The sequence below is a fragment of the Balaenoptera ricei genome, chromosome X (genome assembly GCF_028023285.1).
Source record: "Balaenoptera ricei isolate mBalRic1 chromosome X, mBalRic1.hap2, whole genome shotgun sequence".
NCBI classification, from domain to species: domain Eukaryota; kingdom Metazoa; phylum Chordata; class Mammalia; order Artiodactyla; family Balaenopteridae; genus Balaenoptera; species Balaenoptera ricei.
The window spans coordinates 104,133,721-104,157,984 of NC_082660.1; the positions used below are offsets into that span (position 1 = coordinate 104,133,721).

At 37.4% G+C, this 24,264-nt stretch overlaps 1 protein-coding gene across 6 annotated transcripts in view; it reads left to right on the top strand.

The window, feature by feature from the left end:
- PLS3 (plastin 3) overlaps positions 1-24,264 on the top strand; it is a 90,372-nt gene that overhangs the window by 64,698 nt on the left and 1,410 nt on the right. For all 6 annotated transcript variants that reach the window (XM_059909960.1, XM_059909962.1, XM_059909965.1 and 3 more), the window contains 12 exons: positions 4,569-4,698; positions 5,485-5,617; positions 7,834-7,915; positions 8,950-9,115; positions 10,989-11,131; positions 13,594-13,689; positions 19,317-19,512; positions 20,589-20,667; positions 21,468-21,582; positions 21,771-21,904; positions 22,560-22,683; positions 22,904-23,028. In XM_059909960.1, the coding sequence (XP_059765943.1) occupies positions 4,569-4,698; positions 5,485-5,617; positions 7,834-7,915; positions 8,950-9,115; positions 10,989-11,131; positions 13,594-13,689; positions 19,317-19,512; positions 20,589-20,667; positions 21,468-21,582; positions 21,771-21,904; positions 22,560-22,683; positions 22,904-23,028 (1,523 nt within the window). The remainder of the gene's footprint in view (positions 1-4,568; positions 4,699-5,484; positions 5,618-7,833; positions 7,916-8,949; positions 9,116-10,988; positions 11,132-13,593; positions 13,690-19,316; positions 19,513-20,588; positions 20,668-21,467; positions 21,583-21,770; positions 21,905-22,559; positions 22,684-22,903; positions 23,029-24,264) is intronic.

Below are 24,264 nucleotides of genomic sequence, written 5' to 3' on the forward strand. Positions count from 1 at the left end.
TTAACTGATCTTATTTCTTCTAAGTATTTCAAAACTAAATTACTGGATTTTTATACTTCTGCGGTAATAGTGGGGTTTTTTTACTTCATCTGTAAAAAGACTGGTATGGCGATAAGTTCTTTCAGCAGAGAAATCTGCATTAAACTCTTATTTTCACAGTGAGAACCTTGCTCTTACATAATGGGAATAAGTTATTGACCTGTTTTAGAACTTTTACTAATATTACCGACCTCATAGGATTAAGTAACTTCATATAAGTAAAGTGCTTAGAACCATACCCGGTATATAGCAAATGCTATACAGGTGTTAGTTGTTGGTAGTTATTTCTATTTATTACAAAGGCAGTGTTCTTTTCCTATTATTACTAAGTTTAGGCCTACAACAGATTCCCCGAAAAGTAAAAATTCAAACCTGCTGCGTTGGAAACAAGCCTCAAACACTGGAAGCCAGTCAGTATTTTTTTGCAATTCATTCTAAAATCTTTCCTTCTTAAGTCCTGTGCCTCTGCATTGCTTTGGTTTGGCCACTAGTGCTGATCTAGGAAGGTGATGACACTTTTGAAAGGAATAAGAAACATATACGTTTCATAAAAGAGACTGGAAAAGATGTATAGAACCAGAGTGAACAGTGTACACCAGGAGTTTGTTCACACATGATAAAAGCAAGTCCCTCCTCATGGAGGGAAAACAGCATGAAACAGCGAGCTCATTAGTATCACCACGGGCAGCTTTGAAAAGATTCATTGACAACTCTCCAGCACAGTAGTTGGCCTGGTGCTATCTCTGATTTCAGAGATTCTTGTTAAGCCAAGGCTTATACTCAAATTGCTTTATCATCCACTCGAGTGATTTCTTTACTAAAGTAGAAAATAAAATGCAAATTCTCACGTAGTGAATCAATTTAACAGATACATAAATCTTCAACTATCACTTATGTTTTAACATTTTTTTAAATCTAAAGAACAGAGGAAAATACTATGAAACTGAAAATTTGAGCCTGGCTGGAAGAATTTATTTTAAAATATTTAGAAAAGGAAGGTCCTGTAACTTTTGTAAGACAATTGAAAATTAACTCATTTAATTGCAACTTTGCATTCAACATGTTATTCCCAAGCATCAAGAGTTTAAGTAGAGCTATGTAAGTAATTGCGTTAGAATATTGTACAGTAGACATTCTTCTTTAAAAGTTATTATTATTTGTATTATTCCTCTTTTCCATGATGTTTACAAAGTTTTTCAGCTGAAATAGTGATCATGGAAACAACCTAATTTTTAGAAGCTAATGATCCTTAAGGCAAAAATAGTCGTGATAAGAAAAATAACTTTGCATATGTCATTCTGAGGGCAGTAGTTTTGAGGCAATCACATTTTGGAGATTTTTGTCGTTCCAGTGATTTATGGTATCTCGGTCAGGAGAAGCACACATTTTATATTTTAATTTACTACACAGTGTTATCTAAATGAAGTAAAGTTCAGAGTGAGGTAGAATAGTAAATATTGTTTTTTCACTGAGCAGATACATATAGTTATCAAAGAGGGAGCTGTGGGAACAAAATGCATCACAGTTAAGATGCTACATTCCCAAGTAACCATTTTGTTGTCTAATCTTGGCTTGGAAGGTAAGGTAAATTAAATGAAATTACAGGTGGAATCAGAGTGTGAGTAAAAATAATTTTAATAATTTGAAATTACCCAGGGTACATGAGTCAGTTCCACACTATTGATACTTAACAGGAGTCAGTATAATGGCCACAGAGGAGGAAGAGTGATTTCATTGGTTGTGTGTAATATTTAGAGTAGTCAGTGTGTGTGTGTCTATATACATATACAGACATAGACGCACGCACACACATTCTGAGTCTACCTCTGAAATTACAGGTATAGCACAAAATCACAGCTATGGAAATTAAGTAAGCTTGATTTTGTAAAACTTACTGCTTACTAACTATTTTCCTAAATAAAATTGGGTTTATAAGTCCAAGGAAGACCAGGATTTCAGGACGGTAACAGGAAAAGATGACTTTGTGATGGGGCTACAGCAACTTTCCTACCAGTTAGAAAGAGTCTGTCTCGACAACCCTCAGAATGGGAGAAAATATTTGCAAATGAAGCAACTGACAAAGGATTAATCTCCAAAATTTACAAGCAACTCATGCAGCTCAATAACAAAAAAACAAACAACCCAATCCAAAAATGGGCAGAAGACCTAAATAGACATTTCTCCAGAGAAGATATACAGATTGCCAACAAACACATGAAAGAATGCTCAACATCATTAATCATTATAGAAATGCAAATCAAAACTACAATGAGATATCATCTCACACCGGTCATAATGGCCATCATCCAAAAATCTAGAAACAATAAATGCTGGAGAGGGTGTGGAGAAAAGGGAACCCTCTTGCACTGTTGGTGGGAATGTATATTGATACAGCCACTATGGAGAACAGTATGGAGGTTCCTTAAAAACTAAAAATAGAACTACCATATGACCCAGCAATCCCACTACTGGGCATATACCCTGAGAAAACCATAATTCAAAAAGAGTCATGTACCACAATGTTCATTGCAGCTCTATTTACAATAGCCAGGACATGGAAGCAACCTAAGTGTCCATCATCGGATGAATGGATAAAGAAGATGTGGCACATATATACAATGGAATATTACTCAGCCATAAAAAGAAACGAAATGGAGTTATTTGTAGTGAGGTGGATGGAGTTAGAGTCTGTCATACAGGGTGAAGTAAGTCAGAAAGAGAAAAACAAATACAGTATGCTAACATATATATGGAATCTAAGGGAAAAAAAAAGGTCATGAAGAACCTAGTGGCAAGACGGGAATAAAGACACAGACCTACTAGAGAATGGACTTGAGGATATGGGGAGGGGGAGGGGTAAGATGTGACAGGGTGAGAGAGTGGCATGGACATATATACACTACCAAACGTAAAATAGATAGCCAGTGGGAAGCAACCGCATAGCACAGGGAGATCAGCTCTGTGCTTTGTGACCACCTAGAGGGGTGGGATAGGGAGGGTGGGAGGGAGGGAGATGCAAGAGGGAAGAGATATGGGAACATATGTATATGTATAACTGATTCACTTTGTTATAAAGCAGAAACTAACACACTATTGTAAAGCAATTATATTCCAATAAAGATGTTAAAAAAAAAAAAAAAGAGTCTGTCTCAGTTGATTAATTACAAAAAGATGCTCTCCTGGAGAGACTAAATGTAAAACGGCACTCCTCTTTCTGCCTGCCACAGTCTTGCACAAGACACCAGGCCTGCTTAGGGGAGCATGGGCTGGATTTCAGCTTCTACTCATGCCTGCTCTCATAGACACAGCCTGAACTGCTAAATACGGTGACCCTGTTCTATGACCTTCAAACATAGGCTACCCCTCCTGAGGTGTGTTTGTGAGTATGTACTTGTCGGTAATGCTAAAGGCCTTTGGGTTATCTTCTGTTTGCTCAGCAACTTTTCCATTAGGGCCGTAAGTTTCTTTCGATAGGTCTATTGTGTTCTAAACACCTTTTAAAGAAGTTTTTATGAAAATGCTACATCTTGCTCTTGTTTTTCTGGTGGTGGCTAATTTAGCCATGCACATTGGTAGCTCAGGAACAAATTGGAGGTTAGGTAAGTTTCAGTATTTCAGACATGTATGGGCAGACCTTTGGAATGTCCAGTCATTCAGTCAAGCGGTTAGAGTAGGGTATGAAATTTGCTTTGTTACCGCCTGCTTTTGTACAATTAGAATGTACAGGTTAATTTCATTAGCCATGTGCCTTATTGTGAAGAAGCTCGATCACTGAAAAGCCTCTTTTCTGGGTTTATTCTTTTTTTTTTTTTTTTTTTTGTCTGCGTTGGGTCTTAGTTGCTGCACACAGGCTTTCTCTAGATGCAGCGAGTGGGGGGCTACTCTTCGTTGCAGTGCGCGGGCTTCTCATTGCAGTGGCTTCTCTTGTTGCGGAGCACAGGCTCTGGGCACACAGGCTTCAGTAGTTGTGGCTCTCGGGCTCAGTAGTTGTGGCTTGTGGGCTCTAGAGTGCAGGCTCAGTAGTTGTGGCGCACGGGCTTAGTTGCTCCGCGGCATGTGGGATCTTCCCAGACCAGGGCTCAAACCCGTGTCCCCTGCATTGGCAGGCGGATACTTAACCACTGCGCCACCAGGGAAGTCCCAACATTTTCATCTTTCTTTGCACTGTGAATCGTGCTTAAAGAAGGGGGAAGCCTTCAGTCGTTTCTCTCCAGGAAAGGAACAAAGCCTTCCTTGTTCTAGAAAATTAACAGATTTACCTGTGCCTTTGAACTACACTAGTTTTTGGCTTAAAACGTATTCAACGCATGTGGCGCTTGATGTTTTTGACAAGTGTGTGCAGTTGACTTCTGGCACTTCATTTTTGGTAGCAGTATTGAAGTACTTGTTTAGCATTTTAAAACTCAAGCCTAGTTTGCCTTATCACCTATGGGGGAAAATGTAGGTTACCAGAGTATAAAAGAAGATAAATATGCTTATGGTTGTGACTGATTGAAAATTGTGAATCAACAACATATTTTCGTTAATAGATTTTCCAAGAGGTAAAAAGCAGCGATATTGCCAAAACCTTCCGCAAAGCAATCAACAGGAAAGAAGGGATCTGTGCTCTGGGAGGAACTTCAGAGCTGTCCAGTGAAGGAACGCAGCATTCTTACTCAGGTAAATAGTTTCACATGTGTTAGGTGAACACAGTGAACTAAGTAGGTTGCCTGCTATAATGTCAAGGAGAGGCTCTAGAAACACATTGCCTCCTAATTAAGAATACAGTCGAAGTCGTTGTGACCTATATTTGGACTTGGGACTTAATACTTCCCATAAAGGCATTACAGGTATTTATTGTACGGCTTTATTAGCTTGTAAGAGCCATGATACAATACGTGCACAGGTAGGCTTTATTACAGCAGAGCCCTACAGTAATATAAATAGAATTTTTTTTTAAAGATTGATTGATTGATTGATTGATTGCTATGTTGGGTCTTCGTTTCTGTGCTAGGGCTTTCTCTAGTCGCGGCAAGCGGGGGCCCCTCTTCATCGCGGTGCGTGGGCCTCTCACTATCGTGGCCTCTCTTATTGGGGAGCACAGGCTCCAGACGCGCAGGCTCAGTAGCTGTGGCTCACGGGCCCAGTTGCTCCGGGGCATGTGGGATCTTCCCAGACCAGGGCTCGAACCCGTGTCCCCTGCATTAGCAGGCAGATTCTCAACTATAAATAGAATTTTGTAACTAACTTCTAAGGATCGGTTAACCCTGCTCTATTCTTTTTGTTTATTTTATATAGCTCCTAACAGCCACTGTGTTGCATTCACTTGTCTGGGTTTCCAAAGAGGATAACAACAGGCTTGTGAAACATTAACGTACAGCTCTCCTGAACAACTATTTCAGGCTTTAGAGTCAAATATTTAACCTAGAGTATGAACTAATGTCTTCTTATTTCACATAATTTTAGAGGAAGAAAAATATGCTTTCGTTAACTGGATAAACAAAGCTTTGGAAAATGATCCAGATTGCCGACATGTCATACCAATGAACCCAAATACTGATGACCTGTTCAAAGCTGTTGGTGATGGAATTGTGCTTTGGTAAGATTTCCAAAAATAGTCTTCCATGTAATTGACATAGTTGTTTCTGGATGCTTGACGGATTCATCTCGGGGAATAGCTAGAATTGAAAATTGTCTAGGTTCTGCCCATTTCATCTCTAGGTCTGTCCGTGAAAGTACCACTAAAGGTGAATCTAAAACTCAGTCATTTAGACCAGAGACCTCTTCCTAGAGAAGCTCTCAGCTTCCAATTTCTTCTCATCACTGAGTAAGCTAAACATTACAACTTAGTTGAACTTTTTATGTCAGCATCTCTTTATTCTCAAGTACCATTGGTCCCAAAAGAGAAAAACAGGCCACTCATCACTTTTCACTCTCCAATTACTTATTTCTGAAAAATGCATTTGTCACTCCTGCTGCCCCAGACCCAACAGTGTCTTGGCAGAAATGATATAAGATTATCAACAGTTTGTCAGTGAATGCAACTCTTTTTTGAGGCAGTGGCGTACAGTGGTTAAGAGCATGCTCCATAATCAGTCTGCCCGGTTCCTATTCAGACTCTGTCACTCAGTAGCTATGTATCAATAGCTGCAATCAAGATACTGACCCCTTTGAACCTTCCTACACTGTTGGTGGGAATGTAAATTGGTACAGCCACTATGGAAAATACTACGGAGGTTCCTTAAAAAACTAAAAATAGAGTTGCCATATGATCCAGCAGCCCCACTCCTGGGCATATGTCTGGAGAAAACTGTAAGTCAAAAAGATAGATGCGCCCCAATGTTCACAGCAGCACTATTTACAATAGCCAAGACATGGAAGCAACCTAAATGTCCATCAACAGAGGAATGGATACAGAAGATGTGGTACATATACACACTGGAATACTACTCAGCCATAAAAAAGAATGAAATTATGCCATTTGCAGCAACATGGATGGACCTAGAGATTGTCATACTGAGTGAAGTAAGTCAGACAGAGAAAGTCAGATACCACATGATATCACTTATATGTGGAATCTTAAAAAAAATGATACAAATGAACTTATTTACAAAATAGAAACAGACTCACAGACATAGAAAATAAACTTATGGTTACCAAAGGGGAAAGGGGGAGAAAGAGATAAATTAGGAGTTTTGCATTAGCAGATACACACTGTATATAAAACATACTATATATAAAATAGATAAACAATAAGGTCCTACCATATAGCACAGGGAACTATATTTAATATCCTGTAATAAACCATAATAGGGAAGAATTTTTTAAATAAATAAAAGGTACTTGACCACTTTGCATTTCAGGATCCATCCATTATGATCCCCATATTATTGTACTTGCCTCACAGGGCTGTTGTGAGCTTTAAGTGACTATATATAGAGCACTTAGAACAGTGCAATGGGTATATTTCTGATGACAGTGTACAATATATGAAATTCTTTTTTCTTTCAATAAGGTCATTTTGGTTGTTTGAAAAGCTGATTTTAAAAATGTGAAATATCCCCTTACTTGCCACTTATAGGCTGTAAAGAGATATTCCCGATATGTTTTAATATAGAGACTCATATGGTACTATTTATTTAATATTTAAATTTTGCATGGAAAGAAGCGTGGTTTTCCCTATGCAGAATAACTTGTTTTAGGGCAGTATTATAAACATCTAAAATGTTAGAGTCTAACTCCAAATTTTACCAAATGAGATTCTTCCTAAGTCAGATTCTAACCTAATTAATATAACTTTTCTTTCTCTCTGTATTATCACTGTATTTCCAGCACCAAATATAGTACCTGGTACATCATCTAGGCACTCAATAAGTATTTGGTGAATGAAAGAATCTCATGCTCAACTAATTTTACCTCTTTGTAGATAAATGGTCATTTTAATTGTGCATTGTATAATCTAGAAGAGAGATTCAGTTTCAATGTGCGATATTATCTGTTTTTAACATTTATTCAATAAAGGTTTTTTTAATATCCGAGTAATTCATTCTTCTAAAAGAATGTGGAAGTTACAAAAAATTAAATAAGACAGTATGCCCTAATGCCCAACTCAGAAATACTCAACTACTGTAAATACTTTGGTCTTTTTTATTTGCATTTTTATATGTATAGTTTTTTGAGATCAACATGATAAAAGTCATATGTTGCATTTTTTTTTCAGATTACATGAGAGACATGTTATAATAAGCCTTACAGTATTTGTGTATATTAAAGATTATTTTAAAGTAAGTCAACTCATTTCAAAATTTGTTTCAGTAAAATGATCAACCTTTCAGTTCCTGATACAATTGATGAGAGAGCAATCAACAAGAAGAAACTTACACCCTTCATCATTCAGGTATGTACCATTCTCCCCTCCTTCCATGAAACTACTATTTGAGGACCTGTTCTACAGACCATAGGCTCTGCACTTTTCATCTTCTCATTTAATTCTTATAACAAGTCTGAGTTGAGGATTATTTTCCAGATTTCATAGAAAAGAGAAACTGAGACTCAGAAAGGTTTTTGAGCTGTACTGACGTTACTGCTGGAAGTAAAGTTCAAATCCAGGTCTAACTGCAAAGCCCTGTGTTCATTACATTTTGTGTTCAAACATACAGAAATAAGCAAAAACATTTAAGCTCTTAATTAATTAACATGCTTAAAGAACAAAGGGCTTTTATTTTCCATTTAGTGAGTATTAGACTGTTAGATAGCAAAATTCCCTCAAGCAAGAGCATCTCTTGGGATGTGGAGATTGAGAACTTCTAGAACTCTCAGGTGTATTCAGTAGACCTCTCATTTAGGCATTTTTAGAAATACGACACTTAACCCATATGGATATACTTACTCTAGTAACTCAGCCTTTCCCTTTAGTGTCAGTGTCCTTAAGAAGGGACCAAATAAAAATACTGAGTTAACTTCCCCTGTAAATCTGAAAAAGACAATAACAATGAGGCTAGATTTGTTTTAGCTATGCTTTTTTTTTAAAAAATATTTATTTATTTATTTATTTATTTATTTAGGCGGCGCCAGGTCTTAGTTGCGGCACGTAGGATCTTCATTGAGGCATGTTTAGTTGTGGCACGTGGGCTTCTTAGTTGTGGCATGCGGACTCGTAGTTGTGGCATGCATGTGGGATCTAGTTCCCCAACCAGGGATCAAACCCGGGCCCCCTACATTGGGAGCGCGGAGTCTTACCCACTGGACCACCAGGAGAGTCCCTAGCTATGCTTTTAACACCAAAGCCTGGATATTGCTTTTTGTGCATCACGTGTGGGTAAAATTAAGACATAATTTCCTTGCTGAGTGTTATTTTCAGTGAAGGGAGAAATAGACTGCAAAAAAACAGAAAGGTCAAGAAGCAAGTGTTGTAAATTGGCTGTCTTGCAGGAAAACTTGAACTTGGCACTGAACTCTGCTTCTGCCATTGGGTGTCACGTTGTGAACATTGGTGCAGAAGATTTGCGGGCTGGGAAACCTCATCTGGTTTTGGGACTGCTTTGGCAGATCATTAAGATCGGTTTGTTTGCTGACATTGAATTAAGCAGGAATGAAGGTAATGGAACACAGTCATAATTTTGAAAGTCGTTTATTGGTTATTTTTTCTAGTCATGCAGACTGTCATGCTTTCACTTAATTGAGGTGATTAGATGATAACTAGAATTAAACATAAGGTAATGTTATAGTGTTATTCAGGAAAACAGCCTAATTATAACTTTCTTCTTTAGTAGTAATTAACATTTGTCTGGCACTTTAGAATTCATTTCACAGTAAAGGCACGGAAGCACAGAGAGTTTAAGGAACTTGCCCAAAGTCCCCAAACTTGATATGTATTCTTTTCTGCTCTGACCACACAGTCCCCACCCCATCACCACCCTCAGCTCCACTGCTGCACACCATCTCCTATTATTTTCCATACCTTTTCTATTCTATCATAGATTTAGGCCTCTTCAAAACTATTCTAAATTGCCCCTGGTGGTCTCATGTTTCCTGAATTAGCAGAAGCATCATTCTTATAGGATAGGTTTTGATATCACATCATAGACTTCTAGGATGTATAAGCATATGCAATACAATTGTCCTGGGGTGCTCGGAAGTACTACATTATCCTCTCCTTTTGAAGTTTACAATATTAAGCATCACTCCAAATATTCACATTTTCTTCTGTAACTCACCATATCAATCCTCAGTTACTTTGGGGGAAGAATATATACTGGGGGTTCTCAGTATTTCAGGGTCTCACAATGCCTGTCAACAGTCTTATTTTGCACATTTATCCAAGACTTTATTACACTTACACTTTCAATCCACTCAAAGGGGCCCATATTTAAACAAATAAAATTTTTCTAATTGCTGGCCTCTTCAGAGCAGTGTTTGTCATGTTAAAGGAGTTGAAGTCCATTGAAAAGGAAAGGAAGACAACAAAATTAAATTACATTGGCTCATGTAATAAATCAAATGATTTATCTTTGACAAGGTCTCAGGTGCATAGATACCAGGCTGTTTAATCCTTTCCAGCCTTTGACTTGGAGATGGGGAGCAGAAAGAGGCTTCTGTACAAGTAAGAATGTTGCCTCTTCCCTTGCTTAAATCCCTCAGTGCCAGAGTGACATGGCATGAGGCAGAGTCCATGAAAGATGAAATTTGCCTGTTAGAGGTATCGCTTAGACCTCTTTGGAAGTCAGGCAGTTTCAGTCTTCTTGTTCAATATAAATCTCCTTTTATCTTATGGGAGGTAATTATTGCATAAGGACTACACAACTTCTTCATAAAACAGTGCTTGAATTTAGACAGTGCTCTGTACAGACACCCAAGCTTCTACCTGTTACCTCTGGGAATATTCACCAAAAAACCCTTGGCTTCTCCTAGGCATTCAGTTCAACAACAAAAAATTATTGAGCAGCCTTTACATGTTAGATGCTATAGAAAATGCAAAGTTGAATTCTATTCCTTTAAAAATAGGTTTAACACTTCAAGAGTTAATTAGTTATACTTAAATATATATACCATGGGGTTTGTATACTCATTTAATCAAAAGGTTAAGTAAAAGGCTCCAAAATTTTAAACATACTCCCCCAAGTCTCTGATTTTCATATTACTTAAGAACAATTTATGTAAATATATGACATAATGTGAAAATTTTCAACTTAAAAGCTAGAACTTAATTGGTATTTGGAATGTGAAGAATAATAAAGAATATGTTGTAATATATGTTTGCTGCGTATTCTCATAATACAATGTTTCTATCTGGATCATAATTATCTACTTTTATTTATCTTTGTTATTAGACTGTGAGTACCTGAAAACCAGGCACTAGGTCACAGTACTTTTAGTACCTCTATTACTTACTTAATAGAGTGTCAAAAGACTCAATAAACTTGTAATAACTGTTACATGGAATATATTGGTTGTGGCTTTTTTCCTTGTAGCCTTGGCTGCTTTACTTCGAGATGGTGAGACCTTGGAGGAGCTTATGAAATTATCTCCAGAAGAGCTTCTGCTTAGATGGGCAAACTTTCATTTGGAAAACTCAGGCTGGCAGAAAATCAACAATTTTAGTGCTGACATCAAGGTAACTGTGCAGTTATCGACACTTTGGGGGATATAATGACTCGGGAGATTTCATGCCAGCTTAAAGGAGGGGTCATTCCTATGAGTTTATCACCCAGCCTTGTTGCCTCTTGGCCCTGATGGTAGAGTTCAGTAGAGAGATGGAGCCAAGTAAGGAGAACTACACCAAGTCTAGCTTTCATTTTGCAGAAAGGGGTAAAAAGTATCATATTATAGTCCTAACATTTTCTATTCTGCCTACTGTTCGACATGGAGTATGAAAGGATCGGCAGTCATGACTCTTCTGTTGCTAACTGCCTTTCCCAGGCCTCAGTGTACCTGTTAGTAAAGACCTAGAAGAGAAAGGGCCTCAGGATTCCCTGTCCCCTTTCTTATTTGGCTCCTCTTCTGTCATGTGCTCCCTCCTTCAGGCGCTGAGTTCTTGAGGGTAGTTACATACTTTTATTTATGTCTGTGTCTCCTACCTCAGCCCCCGCCCTTGCATTACTGCCCTCCTACTAAAGCCCACCTCTAACACAACACCTGGCACATAAAAGACCCACAAAGATTTCTTGCGTTGAGTTGAATTTTGGCACTCACTGCTCATCATGAGCACTAGGGAAAACTCGCAAGGGCGGGAGACATCGGTAGCATTCATTTACCACACGTTGCCTTTGGCATCTCGGGGAGAGAGGGCCAAAATCACCACAGCAGATATCTTGGCATTCTCATTAACCAACTCGGCTCTCCAAAATCCAGATGTTGGAACACAGGGAACAAATTCAAGGATCTTCATCAGATGTCACTGGCCAATAGGGCTATGAAAATAGTCTGTGACCACATCAGTTTATTCAGTGGTGAGAGAAAGTAATGGGATATATTTGCATTACTGATTTCATCAGTGAAAATTAAGGATGGCCCCAAAATTATAAAACCAACTGACCCCACCTCTTCTTTTAATTTATGCAACATGCTTAGCCAGCTATATTTTGCTTTACACATTAGATACGTTCCCGAAAACCATTCATAAATGTATTTTATGTTCAGAGCACATAATTTAAATGTATAAAAGGGAATCTTATTTACAAATGAATATTTTTTTTAAAAAATATTCTGCTTTGAATATTTTTAAAAAGCAGAGGATTGTTAGGTAATGTATGTTCAAGTTCAAATTTTCACCTGTACAGCCCCTTTTCAGGGTAGTAAGTACAGACTCTGTGAAGTCTGCTCTTTACCCGTCTTTCTCAAGTACATAGGGTTAGATTACTAATTGTTTCTGCATCTTTAGTAGGTAATTGTAAGCGAAAGCACTTTCACAACTGTAATGCACTACTCCTTGGAAGGAGATAACCCCTATGCCTACTAATGGTATGATCTGGGTTTGCATTCCATGAATTGCTCTGAAGTGGCTTTCACTCACCTGATTCTCCCCAGTCTTAGAATCGTTTCTGGTGAGTGTATCAAACTTATTGGGGTGGTTCATTTAAGATGCAGCTTTCTGGGCAGCTCCCAGAGATCTGTGCTTGGTAGGTCTGAGGTTGGATCCAGCAATCTCCATATTGAACAACTTCTCCAGGGGATTAGGGTGCACATAATCCATAGGGTTTACACAAGAAACATTCCTTTATAATCTTTCTGGACTGTCAAGGCCCAGTAATGGAAAACTATCATGGCTGGGAAGGTGATCTTCAAATATAACATGATTAAGGAATCTTCACTCCAGTTCCTGTCCTCTGGTACAATTTGACATGTGTGTTGAAGACCCTCATAAGTGTTTGCACTTGGTACAGTGGTTTTCACGTTGTGTTCTGGGCAGTGTCCACACAGCCTGAACCCACCCAGCGCACACCCCGTATGAGCAATGCCATTTTGTTTTAGGTATTGGGATTCCAAGTGAAAGTGTTCAAGTGATGAAAGAGTTCAGAAGCTTAAAACAAAGAGAAGCTTGTTTGGTTAAATATATTCAGATAATTAAGGGTTTAATGTTATTTCACCACCTCAAGTGTTACTCGTTGTAAAATTTTTATCATTTAAATACATCTTTAACACAGCTAATCTCTTCTCCATACTTATGGTATATACATATTGTGCTTTGTAATGATGTAACCTGTTTATTTTTTCTTTCCCTATGCTTCCTGGATTTCTCCTGTCCTACTTTTCTCCTGCTTGTTTTATCTATCAAGCTTATTGACTTCAGTAACTCAGTGAAGGTACAGAACTAGTTATGTGTTTACTAGCATTATTGTATTGATGACTTCAATAAATTGTAAAGTCATGACAAAATCCAGTTCATCCATATTCAAGGCAGACCTAAGGCCAGATAAGTGGACTTTTCTGGGGAAAGGAGCCGTTAAATTAGAAGATAGAGATTTGTGTCGTACATTCTCACAAAATCCAACGCGAGTATCCTTCCAAACATGGGACAATAGGATACATTCATTCTTTGTAAATGTGATCTCACTGACATTTTCAATTCATTTGTAGGATTCCAAAGCCTATTTTCATCTTCTCAATCAAATTGCACCAAAAGGACAAAAGGAAGGTGAACCACGGATAGATATTAACATGTCAGGTTTCAATGTAAGTATAGGTGTTCTTTTGAATTCTATAAGCTTACAAAGTTGTTGTCAATTTCTTATAAATAACACGAATTTTTATAATTGCATGTTATGGTGTTGGCAATTTTAAGCATTATTTTAAAATTTATTACTGTAGGTGTAATTCAGAGGCAGAAAGATGCTTTGATTTATGTTAATAGTTTATTAGTGAGTTCTGTAATTATGGTGGCATTGGTTCATATGGGTGGCATAAAATATTCAAAGCAAGTGTGGGGAAATAAGCACTAGAGACTCACCTTTTCCAAGTATTTGGATTATAATCACAGTGATAGATTTAATGACTACATATTCATATATGCATCTGTAATATTCCTGTGTTGAGAGTAATGTGAATATGTTTACAAACTCCTGATCCCTGAAATCCAGTTTGGGGAATTACTGTCACGGAACATGTTCCCTGATTACATCACTTATTTGTTCAATGACCTTGGACAAGTTCCTTCCCGAAATTGGATTTCACTTTGTTCATACATGAAGTAAAGAGTTGGCCTAGACTATTTAGTCCCAACTTTCTAGGATCCTGTTGTTGTTAGTACTCATTGGATATGGAATGTATTCTACTGGTTTTTAAAAATCCACATTTCTAGCATATTTCACAGTAGGATTGAGTGGATTACACTGGCTAAACCATTTATGCTGTCCTTATCAGAACTGAATTTGTAACTGACTTGTAGTGCTTATATTTCTGTCTGTTTTTAACTGTGAAATTCTTCAGTTCAGGTCACTCTTGGCATGAATGAGGGGCCCTCTTGTGCACCAAGGGAGCTGTCTGGGATGGCTAGCCAGGTGATTTTATGCCTGGGTAGATGGCACCAGTATACTGATTCTGATTCTGGTACAGCTCTTCTCCAGTCACTCCTCCCTAGTTGATCTTAAAGCACTCCCTTCATTGTCTCTTACCTCCTCAGAATCCTTCAAGGTTTCCCCATTGACTCTAGAGTTCAATCCGAAATGTTCTGCTGATCATGTAAGGCCCTGCTATACCATCTTGCTCCATCTCTTCCGGCCAGTGCAATTTCCCACTACTCTGTACCCACCACACACACACTCATTTTACCTCTGAGCCTTTCCTCTTGCTTTTCCCCTTGTTTTTCAGTGTCCTTCATCTTTTTCAGTCTTACATCTTCTTTAGGGATATATATCAAGTTTCCTCATGATCCTTTGTAATTCCTCCCTGCCCCCATACTCCTCCATCCCAGGCAACCACTGATTTGCTTCCTTTCAGTTTAGTTTGAATTTTTGAGAATTTTATGGAATCATACAGTATGTACTCGTATTTTATCTAGCTTCTTTCACTCTGCGTAATTATTTTGAGATTCATCCACGTTGTTGCATGTATCGTAAATTCATTCCTATTTTATTGCTGAATAATAGTCCAGTGAATGGATATACTATAATTTGTTATCCATTCACCTGTTGATGAACATTTGGATTGTTTCCAGTTTGGGGCTATTACAAATACAGCTGCTCTGAACATTCATATACAAGTCTTTGTATGCATATACGCATTCATTTATCTTGGGTAAATACCTAGGAGTGGAATGGCTGGGTAGTATGGTATGTGTGTGTTTAACTTTTTTAAGCAGCTGCCAAGTTGTTTTCCAAAGTGGTTGTACCTTTGCTCATTGCCGCCAGCAGTGCGTGAAAGTACCAGTACGTCCACATGCTCACTGACACCTTAGTGTGGTTAAACATGAATCATTTTAACAGGTGTAGAGGTGTCTCATTGTGATTTTAATTTGCATTTCCCTAATGGCAAATGATGTTGAACATCTTTTCACGTAGTTATTTGCCATCCATATATCTTTGTTTAAACACTTCACCCATTTTTTTTAAACATCTTTATTGGAGTATAATTGCTTTACAATGGTGTGTTAGTTTCTGCTTTATAACAAAGTGAATCAGTTATACATATACATATGTTCCCATATCTCTTCCCTCTTGCATCTCCCTCCCTCCCAGCCTCCCTATCCCACCCCTCTAGGTGGTCACAAAGCACCGAGCTGATCTCCCTGTGCTATGCGGCTGCTTCCCACTAGCTATCTATTTTACATTTGGTAGTATATATATGTCCATGCCACTCTCTCACCCTGTCACATCTCACCCCTCCCCCTCCCCATATCCTCAAGTCCATTCTCTAGTAGGTCTGTGTCTTTATTCCCGTCTTGCCACTAGGTTCTTCATGACCTTTTTTTTTCCCCTTAGATTCCATATATATGTGTTAGCATACTGTACTTGTTTTTCTCTTTCTGACTTACTTCACTCTGTATGACAGACTCTAACTCCATCCACCTCACTACAAATACCTCCATTTCATTTCTTTTTATGGCTGAGTAATATTCCATTGTATATATGTGCCACATCTTCTTTATCCATTCATCTGATGATGGACACTTAGGTTGCTTCCATATCCTGGCTATTGTAAATAGAGCTGCAATGAACATTGTGGTACATGACTCTTTCTGAATTATGGTTTTCTCAGGGTATATGCCCAGTAGTGGGATTGCTGGGTCGTATGGTAGTTCTATTTTTAGTTTTTTAAGGAACCTCCATACTGTTCTCCATAGTGGCTGTATCAATATACATTCCCACCAACAGTGCAAGAGGGTTCCCTTTTCTCCACACCCTCTCCAGCATTTATTGTTTCTAGATTTTTTGATGATGGCCATTCTGACTGGTGTGAGATGATATCTCATTGTAGTTTTGATTTGTATTTCTCTAATGATTAATGATGTTGAGCATTCTTTCATGTGTTTGTTGGCAATCTGTGTATCTCCTTTGGAGAAATGTCTTTTTAGGTCTTCTGCCCATTTTTGGATTGGGTTTTTTTTTTTTTTGTTATTGAGCTGCATGAGCTGTTTGTAAATTTTGGAGATTAATCCTTTGTCAGTTACTTCATTTGCAAATATTTTCTCCAATTCTGAGGGTTGTCTTTTGGTCTTGTTTATGGTTTCCTTTGCTGTGCAAAAGCTTTTAAGTTTCATTAGGTCCCATTTGTTTATTTGTGTTTTTATTTCCATTTCTCTAGGAGCTGGGTCAAAAAGGATCTTGCTTTGATTTATGTCATAGAGTGTTCTACCTATGTTTTCCTCTAAGAGTTTGATAGTGTCTGGCCTTACACTTAGGTCTTTAATCCATTTTGAGTTTATTTTTGTGTATGGTGTCAGGGAGTGTTCTAATTTCATACTTTTACATGTACCTGTCCAATTTTCCCAGCACCACTTATTGAAGAGGCTGTCTTTTCTTCACTGTATATGCTTGCCTCCTTTATCAAAGATAAGGTGACCATATGTGCGTGGGTTTATCTCTGGGCTTTCTATCCTGTTCCATTGATCTATATTTCTGTTTTTGTGCCAGTACCAAACTGTCTCGATTACTGTAGCTTTGTAATATAGTCTGAAGTCAGGGAGCCTGATTCCTCCAGCTCCCTTTTTTGTTCTCAAGATTGCTTTGGCTATTTGGGGTCTTTTGTGTTTCCATACAAATTGTGAAATTTTTTGTTCTAGTTCTGTGAAAAATGCCAGTGGTAGTTTGATAGGGATTGCATTGAATCTGTAGATTGTGTTGGGTAGTAGAGTCATTTTCACAATGTTGATTCTTCCAATCCAAGAACATGGTATATCTCTCCATCTATTTGTATCATCTTTAATTTCTTTCATCAGTGTCCTGTAATTTTCTGCATACAGGTCTTTTGTCTCCTTAGGTAGGTTTATTCCTAGATATTTTATTCTTTTTGTTGCAATGGTAAACGGGAGTAAACACTTTACCCATTTTAATTGCATTGTTTGTTTTCTTCTTGTCAAGTTTTGAGTATTTTATATATTTTGATTGAATACAAGTCCTTTATTGGATATGTGATTTGCAAATATTTAGTCCCGGTGTTTTTCACAGAACAGACGTTGTTAATTTTGACAAAGTCAGATTTAGTTATTTTTTTCTCTTATGAATCATGCTTTCGGTGTTGTATCTAAGACCTTTTAGCCTAACACAAGGTCACAAGCATTTCTCCGTATGTTTTCTCCTAGAGGTTTTATAGTTTGGGGTTTTACATTTAGTTTTACATTTGGGTTTTAGATTTATAGTGTTGGGTTTATACATTTGTGTGTGTGTGTTTGGGGTTAATTTTGAATATGATGTGAGGTATGGGCTGAAGTTCTTTTTTGCATATGTATATTTTTTATTTGATTATTTTTTGTTTCACTATTCTACAGTATATTTATTTGAATTTTTTAAATTTTTGACTATTTTAAAGCTTCCTTCTATTCCAATATTATCAATGCTTTTTGTTTAGGAATGCCAAGATGATCAATAAATAAGGGATTTTAAAATAAAGATGGTAAATAGCATAAACCAGAGGCATTGAAGTAACAACTGATAGGTTACAAGAAATAAAATAGGCTCTATGAGAGGAAGTCACTAGGCTCACAGAGAGTCCTGAAGGAAGGCTGAATCCCACTCAGTTGCCCATCTGCTCATGGTTACTGATTGCTCTGCAGATGGTAACAGAGAAGGGTAACACAATAAATACACATTGTCCTGGAGTCCCAGACAGTCAAGGCACCTCACTGGAGATTAAAAAACTAAAGATACCATCACCCATTAAAGACAGAGTTAAGACTCTCAAAGTATACAATCTGCATGCACCATGTTGGTTTAGAAGTAACATTCCTCAAGTTCCCTTTCTCTCTTTTTTCCTCCCAGTTATAAAATCCCTTTTCACATGACACTGTTTTCCAGAAGAGCTACTTTTGCCCTGGGGTAGACTGGGGTGGAGATGTCTGTTGTAGCTGCCAAGAGCAGTCTGGAGGGCAGGTCACTAGAAACGAATAATCCAAAAGCAACTGTTTCTCCTGCAGCTCCAGGAGGAGGAACTTTTATTGGTGGGAGGTGGGAATGGTGAGCACCTGGGAAACTATTTTTACATTGGTCTGAAATCATCGGATCTATAACTTTAAAATCTTCACCAAACCGTATGTTAGTCAAGAGATCAGCGTGCACCTTTCCAGAAGAAAAAAAAGGCAAAATGGAGAAGAAAAGTTAAGAGTCCTAGGAATTAGTTGAAAGTAAGTATTTTTTTACAGAAATGGAAAACTTTGCTTCCCGGGTGGAAAAGTAAAATAAAACAAACAAAAAATAGTTGAAGAGAAAAACTACAATTTAAAATATGCAATTTAAACCTGAAATAAAATTATCGGAACCTGGTATCCCTGATTATTATTTTTAAAATATTTTCTCATAATTCCATCATCTTTTTCAGCCTTATACCTTCTTTAGGGCTTAATTTAAAAATCTGAACAGGTTTTGCTTTTTTCTTGATGAATTTTGCCATGAGAGATGTAATCTCAATTGAGTTAAATGTATTCTGTCCTTAGATATATGATCTGGTGCCATCTAGGGTATTTTCAAGGTACTGCATATCCAGCACAGCCAACTTTTTTTTTTTTTTTTTGCATTCAAAACAATAATATAAGTACCATATATTGACTAAGAGAAAACAGAATTGTATACCCAACCTATCATTGTAGGAAAACATTTCTGTATTTTTAGTATGGTCTTTTAAAAAAATGTCTTCTTATTTTACTTCAACAGGAAACAGATGATTTGAAGAGAGCTGAGAGCATGCTTCAACAAGCAGACAAATTAGGTTGCAGACAGTTTGTTACCCCTGCTGATGTTGTCAGTGGAAACCCCAAACTGAACTTAGCCTTTGTGGCTAACCTGTTTAATAAATACCCAGCACTAACTAAGCCAGAGAACCAGGATATTGACTGGACTCTATTAGAAGGTAACTAAAGGTTTCTTAAATTATGTTTGGGACTACAGAGTAGAAATACATAGGCCACAGTGATTTCATAATCTTGACTTTAATAAGTTTCCTTATCCCCCTTAGCAGCTGTCTGCTAGAAGTAGTCCCAAGGGCTGAGTAAAAAGTGGCAGCTAATAGAAAGGAATGATACAAGGGAACTTTTAAAGTAAGCTAGCCTAGGGTCACTTAGTTTAAGGCCACTTAGTAAACCAATGTTTTATTTTAATATTTTAGAATTAGGCCACTTTTTAAACCTCTCACCAGAAAAATGCCTATATGCATAAAATTTACACACATTTCCATAAAATTTATAAATTTACAATATTTATGTTTCATTCTTCCAGTCAGACTAACTGGCCCCAGTTCCTTTCACACTTAACCTACTCAAAAAATAATAATAATGCATGGTAATTATTCGTTTAAGTTCGGGAAAGGCAGAGTTTACCTTTGCCAGATTATATATGCATGAAATATAGTACTTAAAAATTAACAAATGTAAATAGTAGTTCATTGCATGTCTACTATCATTACTATAAAATCTTTAAATTTTGTGCTTTTGAAGTTTCAAATAATTTGTTGCTCTAATATAGGCATGTAAAAGGAGTACATATATGTAGCTTAGTATTTGTTAAATGGGTAGAGGGAAGATGTAGATTAATATGAGTACAGAGGTTTATACGATACGACCCTAGCAAAATTTTAAAATAAAAACTAAACTGATAACATCAGTTACTTTAGAGGTATGGGGATTTGGGGAGATACTGGAGAAGGATTAGACAGAGGAGGAGATTATAAAAACTTCATACACCTCTAAATTGCTTAACTGGTTATTAATAAGGTTGTATTCTTTACTTTTAAAATAAATTCATCCAGTTTAAAAAAGAAGCATGTATCTAGAGAGAATGTATTTAGAGAGGCTGCTTAGAGACTCACAATGGAGAAAAAGCTCTAGATCTGTAAAGAAGAAATAAAATAATCTTATATGTGGGTTGATGTTATATGCACATATACAAGGTATTTAATGAATATATAAACATTGTGAATATTTTTAATAGGAGAAACTCGTGAAGAAAGAACCTTCCGTAACTGGATGAACTCTCTTGGTGTTAATCCCCATGTAAACCATCTCTATGCGTAAGCCTTCCTACTGCTATTGTAAACAGTTATGAACATCATGAATGGACGCTACACAAATAATTACAGCTCTAAACCTTTCCTAAATGTTAGTTTGTAGCATTTACTTATATTGGAAAATGTTGAGTGGTGACTCCCATTTTCATTTCCAAATACACAAAAGCCCAGATTATTTCTTTACATGATCATTAACATTAAGTGAAAGAATGTATAAATGTCTTTCTAACACCGTAGGGAACAGATACTTTATATTTTGAAACAGACCAGAGAGTGCCTTAAGCAGACCATCCATGATGCCTTGAAGCCTTTGTACTCACTGTTCTCTCAGCCCGGAATGTTCTTTTCCACATCTAATGCCTTATTCCCTTGCTATATTCAAGCCACTGATTCAGATCTTGACCACCACCTACCACTACCTAACCCCTAACCTCGTTCTTTTTTTTTTTTTATAGCAATTAAATACACCCCAAATCATATTATCCATATACTTGTTTATTCCCTCTCTCTTTCTCCCTCTCTCTCTTTCTCTCTCTCTCTCTGACTTTAAAGGCTAGGGATTTTTGTCCTATGTGCCCAGCTTCTAGAACAGTACTTTTCAAACAATAAGCTCTCAATAAATATTTTTAAGAGAATTGGATGGTGTTAGCTCTATTTTCAGCACAGATTGATTAAAAATATAGGAGTCTTGGATATTATCTATGGTTTTATATATCTTGTTTGACAGTGTAGTGTTATTGTTTTTAAGGAAACATAGGCCCAGCTGTCTGAAAGCATTGATCAAATTCTTTTTAAATCATTAGTGACCTGCAAGATGCCCTGGTAATCTTACAGTTATACGAACGAATTAAAGTTCCTGTTGACTGGAGTAAGGTGAATAAACCTCCATACCCGAAACTTGGAGCCAACATGAAAAAGGTAGATAATTAGGTTGCTGCACATACTTCTTACAGACTTTTAATTCTCAATTTGTTTCTTTTGTTTGGGAAACTCGTTGGCTCTGAGCTTCTTAAGGAAAGGAACTGTGTCTTAGTTTTGTGCACATGTGCATATACAGATTAAACAAGTGAAAAATCTTTTAAGCATTTGCTTTTGTGTGTTTGCAGCTAGAAAACTGCAACTATGCTGTTGAATTAGGGAAGCATCCTGCCAAATTCTCCCTGGTTGGCATTGGAGGGCAAGACCTGAATGATGGGAACCAAACCCTGACTTTAGCTTTAGTCTGGCAGCTGATGAGAAGGTATGGTGCACAATTTAGCTGTTTAAGCTTCACTATAATACAGGTCTGTGATCTAGTCCTTATTATTTTTAAGCAAATGTATCAATGACTACATCTTTGAAATTTCTGTGTTTAGACTCTGAAGTGAGCCTAAGTAATGAATATATGTTGGATGGCCAATGAGAGATGGCTTCTTGAAAGTGAGGCAGCAGAACTGTGACTATTTCCCTTTTTTCATAGGAAGCCTGACAGACAGACTTGAGCCTCATTTAGTGTCGGTGAATAAAAATAGCAAAAATTATGAATATCCCATGTATATATTTGAGAAAGATCTCTTAACTGTAATGCTGAAAAGCATTCATTATAACTGGGTACCAGCCAAAGCACAGCTTATTTTAAGTCCTTACCATGGTTGGACTAGTACAAAATGAGACTGCAGTGGACTGTTGGGCTTACTCATTAAAGGACTGAGAATCTTCCCCCAACCAGTGCAAAAGGCAGCTCAATGGCAAGCCACTACTACTTGAAATGTTGGTGTTTTTTTTTTTTCATACAGTGCAACTCTCTTTCCATGAAATCTAAACCTAAGGAGAAGAAATTAAAGATAAAGCATCTTTCTAATTGAATTTTTTCTCATGAAGTAGATCAGGACCTTTTCTTCTGCTTCTTCTTTTAGATATACCCTCAATGTCCTGGAAGATCTTGGAGATGGTCAGAAAGCTAATGACGACATCATTGTAAGCTGGGTGAACAGAACATTGAGTGAAGCTGGAAAATCAACTTCCATTCAGAGTTTTAAGGTAAGAATTCCATGTTTGACTATTGAACATTGTTTGCTCTAGAAAGTATCTATAATTTGGAAGGCTAGCTTTTGGTTTCTTTGTGAGTGAGAATCATTGTTGGGCTAATGGCGTGATTCTTTTTTAATTTACTGGACTTTGTTTCTGGCAGCTGTATATAGGTAATCCACGTTAATTTGTACCCATTGAAATTCTCAGATGTATTGTCCTTTTACCCTAGGACAAGACGATCAGCTCCAGTTTGGCAGTTGTGGATTTAATTGATGCCATCCAGCCAGGCTGCATAAACTATGACCTTGTTAAGAGTGGCAATCTAACAGAAGATGACAAGCACAATAATGCCAAGTAAGGGTTGCTGCATAATATCCTGGCAAGAGCACAGATCTGCATTCTCATTCAGGTTCTGCCACTTGAGAATGATGTCACCTGGGGGAAACCTCTTCTAGCCTCAGATTCCTCATCAGTAAAATGGGATCAATAATACTTACCTTGGAGATTTTGAAATGAATAAAATCTGTAAGAGCCTAGCGTTGCACCTGACCTAGTAGGTAGGTGCTCAGTCAGTCGTTGCTTTAGTAGATTACAGAAATAATGTATGTTTTAATGCAACTTAGCTGCAAACTCACAAGGGAAAGATGAGCTAAGAATAACCATGCCTTTGATAAGAGTATTCTTCTGTCACACTCTTTTAACACACATTATCTAGTGATGTCTCTCTTACTGTGCATAGACCACTTTACTATGTATGTTGAGTTTATTATCTTGGTCCCTTAAGTGGGTAGGATGCTAAACCCTCAAGTGGAACTGTGCCTTGAAAGTTTCCTGCATTTCAACAGTATTGAGAAGGTCTTTTCCACCTGTCTCTTCCCTTCTCCAAAGACCTAGACTGTGATCTGGTTTCACGGGTAACCCATGAAAAGTTTCCCAGTACACACTGAAAATCAGCCCCCAGCAGGGCTTCACAGGATAGCTAAGAAACATTACTGCAAAACTTCGTGGTTAAGCACGTCATTTCTGCCCTCCTTAAAAAAATATTTGTAGTGTAATATGATAAAGATTTAATATCCATAATTTATAGAGAACTCCTGAGGCTTCTTTTTCCAGATGCTTGATCATCTTTAAAGATTCCTGTTACAGAACACCTAGAAATGCCTTGTGTATTAATTGAGGAGAGCGCCTGCAAATTTCCCCAGCTGGACACGTCAGTTCTTTTCTCCCTTCCTTTCTCTACACTTCCCATTCCTTGCTTCGGCCACTCTGGCCATGTACCATGTAGACTCTCTCCCCTCCCTTGAATATTTGGAAGTATTCACTGCATCTACCAACTTGTACTTTGCATCTGGCATAATTTTTTCCACCCCAAGTCTCTAAGATCTCATGAGAGTTACTATTATCTTATTACATGCTCAACGAGAGTATCAATCTGGGTAATTATATATATATTCTAGAAAAATATTTTTTTCATATCAAATCAGTGCTCCAAAATTATTTCTCATTTTATATTGTAGAAAAGGAGTGAATAAATATTATCAGCCCCAAATAGTAGAGCTTAAAAATCTGGTGTCACTTATGAGTGACCTC